Source organism: Micropterus dolomieu, unplaced genomic scaffold, assembly GCF_021292245.1.
Source record: "Micropterus dolomieu isolate WLL.071019.BEF.003 ecotype Adirondacks unplaced genomic scaffold, ASM2129224v1 contig_3094, whole genome shotgun sequence".
NCBI lineage: Eukaryota > Metazoa > Chordata > Actinopteri > Centrarchiformes > Centrarchidae > Micropterus > Micropterus dolomieu.
The window spans coordinates 1-1,276 of record NW_025732084.1 but is presented as its reverse complement, the minus strand read 5'-3'; the positions used below and the strand labels follow the sequence as shown (position 1 = coordinate 1,276).

The 1,276-nt window shown below is 54.0% G+C and overlaps 1 protein-coding gene across 1 annotated transcript; it reads left to right on the top strand.

Annotated features, from left to right (window-relative positions):
• Nucleotides 1–32: 32 nt before the first annotated feature.
• On the top strand, nucleotides 33–1,266 carry LOC123964533 (mucin-5AC-like; the record flags this gene model as incomplete). Its single annotated transcript, XM_046041445.1, has 2 exons — nucleotides 33–332; nucleotides 606–1,266. Coding segments are annotated over 2 exons (961 nt in total), but the record flags the coding sequence as incomplete, so codon positions are not given.
• Between the last annotated feature and the right edge of the window lie 10 nt (nucleotides 1,267–1,276).

Here is a 1,276-nt window from a genome sequence, read left to right as displayed (position 1 = left end):
CAACCACCACCAGCGCTGGTCCAACCACTACCAGCGCTTCTACAACCACCACGAGCACCCCTCCAACCACAACTACTGCCGCACCAACCACAATCTCCTCTCCAACCACCATGACTACTGCTCCAACCACCACAGTCACTCCAACCACTACCAGGGCTTTTCCAACTACAAGCACTGCTCCAACCACTACAAGCGCTTCTACAACCACCACTGCTGCTTCAACCAGTACCGGTGCTGTTCCAAGTACAACCAGTGCTTCTCCAACTACAACTGCTGCTCCAACCACCACGAGCACCCCTCCAACCACAACTACTGCCGCACCAACCACAATCTCCTCTCCAACCACCACGACTACTGCTCCAACCACCACAGTCACTCCAACCACTACGAGGGCTTTTCCAACTACAAGCACTGCTCCAACCACTACAAGCGCTTCTACAACCACCACTGCTGCTTCAACCAGTACCGGTGCTGTTCCAAGTACAACCAGTGCTTCTCCAACTACAACTGCTGCTCCAACCACCACGAGCACCCCTCCAACCACCACAGTTGCTCCAACCACTAGTAGTACTTCTCCAACTACAAGCGCTGCTCCAACCAGCAAGAGCGCCACATCAACTACAAGCACTGCTCCAACCACTACAAGCGCGTCTACAACAACCACTGCTGCTTCAACCGGTACCGGTGCTGTTCCAAGTACAACCAGTGCTTCTCCAACTACAACTGCTGCTCCAACCACCACAGTCGCGCCAACATCTACCAGTGCTTTTCCAACTACAAGCGTTGCGCCAACCAGCATGAGCGCCACACATACTACAAGCACTTCTCCAACAACCACCAGCGCTTCTTCACCCACCATGAGCACCCCTCCAACCACCACTGCTTCTCCAACCTCTACTGGTGCCGCTCCAACTACAAGTGCTGCTCCAACCACCACCAGCGCTTCTACAACCACCACGAGCACCCCTCCAACCACAACTACTGCTGCACCAACCACAATCTCCTCTCCAACCACCACGACTACTGCTCAAACCACCACAGTCACTCCAACCACTACCAGTGCTTCTCCAACTACAAGCACTGCTCCAACAACCACAAGTGCTTCTACAACCACTACCGGTGCTGCTTCAACTACAAGCACTGCTCCAACCACCACAGTCACTCCAACCACTACCAGGGCTTTTCCAACTACAAGCACTGCTCCAACCACTACAAGCGCTTCTACAACCACCACTGCTGCTTCAACCAGTACCGGTGCTGTTCCAAGTACAACCAG